At 27.3% G+C, this 1441-nt stretch overlaps 1 protein-coding gene across 2 annotated transcripts in view; it reads right to left on the bottom strand.

The window, feature by feature from the left end:
- Positions 1 to 518: 518 nt before the first annotated feature.
- The window catches only part of LOC108574585 (CLK4-associating serine/arginine rich protein-like), a 6593-nt gene continuing 5670 nt past the window's right edge, over positions 519 to 1441 (bottom strand). Inside the window, exons 11-14 of one of the 2 annotated variants that reach the window (XM_017937203.1) lie at positions 1273 to 1336; positions 1098 to 1203; positions 733 to 993; positions 519 to 644 (exon numbers count right to left, since the gene is read on the bottom strand). In XM_017937203.1, the coding sequence (XP_017792692.1) occupies positions 626 to 644; positions 733 to 993; positions 1098 to 1203; positions 1273 to 1336 (450 nt within the window). In that variant the 3' untranslated portion in view covers positions 519 to 625. Of the gene's footprint in view, positions 645 to 732; positions 994 to 1097; positions 1204 to 1272; positions 1337 to 1441 lie in introns of those variants that run through there. The other variant, XM_017937204.1, reaches the window with a different exon arrangement.

Here is a 1441-nt window from a genome sequence, read left to right as displayed (position 1 = left end):
TTTTTTATTTCATTATTTACTTAAAATCAGCATTATTAAAATTGGGAATTAATTAAGAATATTAATGGAATTTAATCGGTTTGTAAAAGTGTTAACGATATCAATATGAAAAATAATTTTACCACGAGTAATATTTAAGATTTACTAAAATTGTAAAGAGGTACACTTTCTACTATAAGTATATTGGTATTTTACTCAAATATTACATATAATTTTACAATAGGACTAATTTTATAATGAATATTTTTATAAGAATTATAATGAATTTGAAAATTAAGGAAGTAAAAAAAGTTCTATTAGATTGAAATTCACATAAATATATTTAAGCAACTATTTAACTTTCTTTAATGTTAAATTATCATATGTAGTTGTAAGATATAGAACTTGTGATGGATAAGAAGGATTGATGTAAATAAACAATTGTATTTATTTTCTTGTTGTGTAAGATTAAACAATATTAACTGTAAAGGGTAATTTTAAACTATAATGTTCATATATTTAATATTGTTCTTTACCGCACTTTTTAGAACACTTGTAGCATTTGACGGAAGGAATGCAATACAGGAAGTGTCTAATAGAATTTTAAGTCCATTAAGTGGAAGATTAACCGTGCGCTTTCTTGTTGTCAATAATCGACTAGGCCTCTAAAACAATAAATAATAATAATGCAAAATATTGATAAACATATTTAATTTGAATGTAATAGGTTATAAAGATTACTTAGAATTTTACCGGCTATTTCTTGGACTTAAAGAACGAAGTGGTGAATCTCTATATTTCCTACGAGATTCAATTCTAAACTTTTCTCTATCATCACGTCTATCGCGTTCTCTATCTCTTTCTCGTTCACGATCGTTTTCAAAGTCCCTCATATCTCTTTCTTTCCTTTCGCGTCGCATAATTCGCGGACTACGACCGGGACTTGGTGTACGTGATACAGAGGAATGTGAATCAGAACTATGACCTTCATAACGGTGTCTTCGTTCTCTTTGTCTAAAAATGATTAATACATAATGTTGATATAATGCTAGGAGTAAATAAGCGAAATTAGATTATGTATGCAGAAGTATAAACTATATAGAACAGTAACACCATACTTTCTGCGTAACTTCAAGGACATTTCTCGAATTTCATCTTCCCGATCTTGTCGTTGTTGTTCCATTTTTTCAATCCTAAGTTGCTCGGCCTTTTTGTCAGCTTTATCTAAAACATAAATATAATTTTAATATTACGTTAACATGTTAATTAATATTTCAGATAAATTTTACTTACATTGTCTATTCAATAAAGCTTGCATTTTTTTCTTGAGTCGTTCCTGAGGTGTAATTTTCAGTGACTGAAAAATGTAACTCTTAAATGTCTTTTACAAATTATTAGATATATGTAATAATAATAACAAGAACAATGATAACAATAATAATAACGACACAACAATAGTAGT

This window comes from Habropoda laboriosa, unplaced genomic scaffold (assembly GCF_001263275.1).
Source record: "Habropoda laboriosa isolate 0110345459 unplaced genomic scaffold, ASM126327v1 scaffold175, whole genome shotgun sequence".
In the NCBI taxonomy this organism is placed as follows: domain Eukaryota; kingdom Metazoa; phylum Arthropoda; class Insecta; order Hymenoptera; family Apidae; genus Habropoda; species Habropoda laboriosa.
The sequence above is the reverse complement of the archived record's forward strand: the minus strand, read 5'-3'. Positions and strand labels throughout refer to the sequence as shown.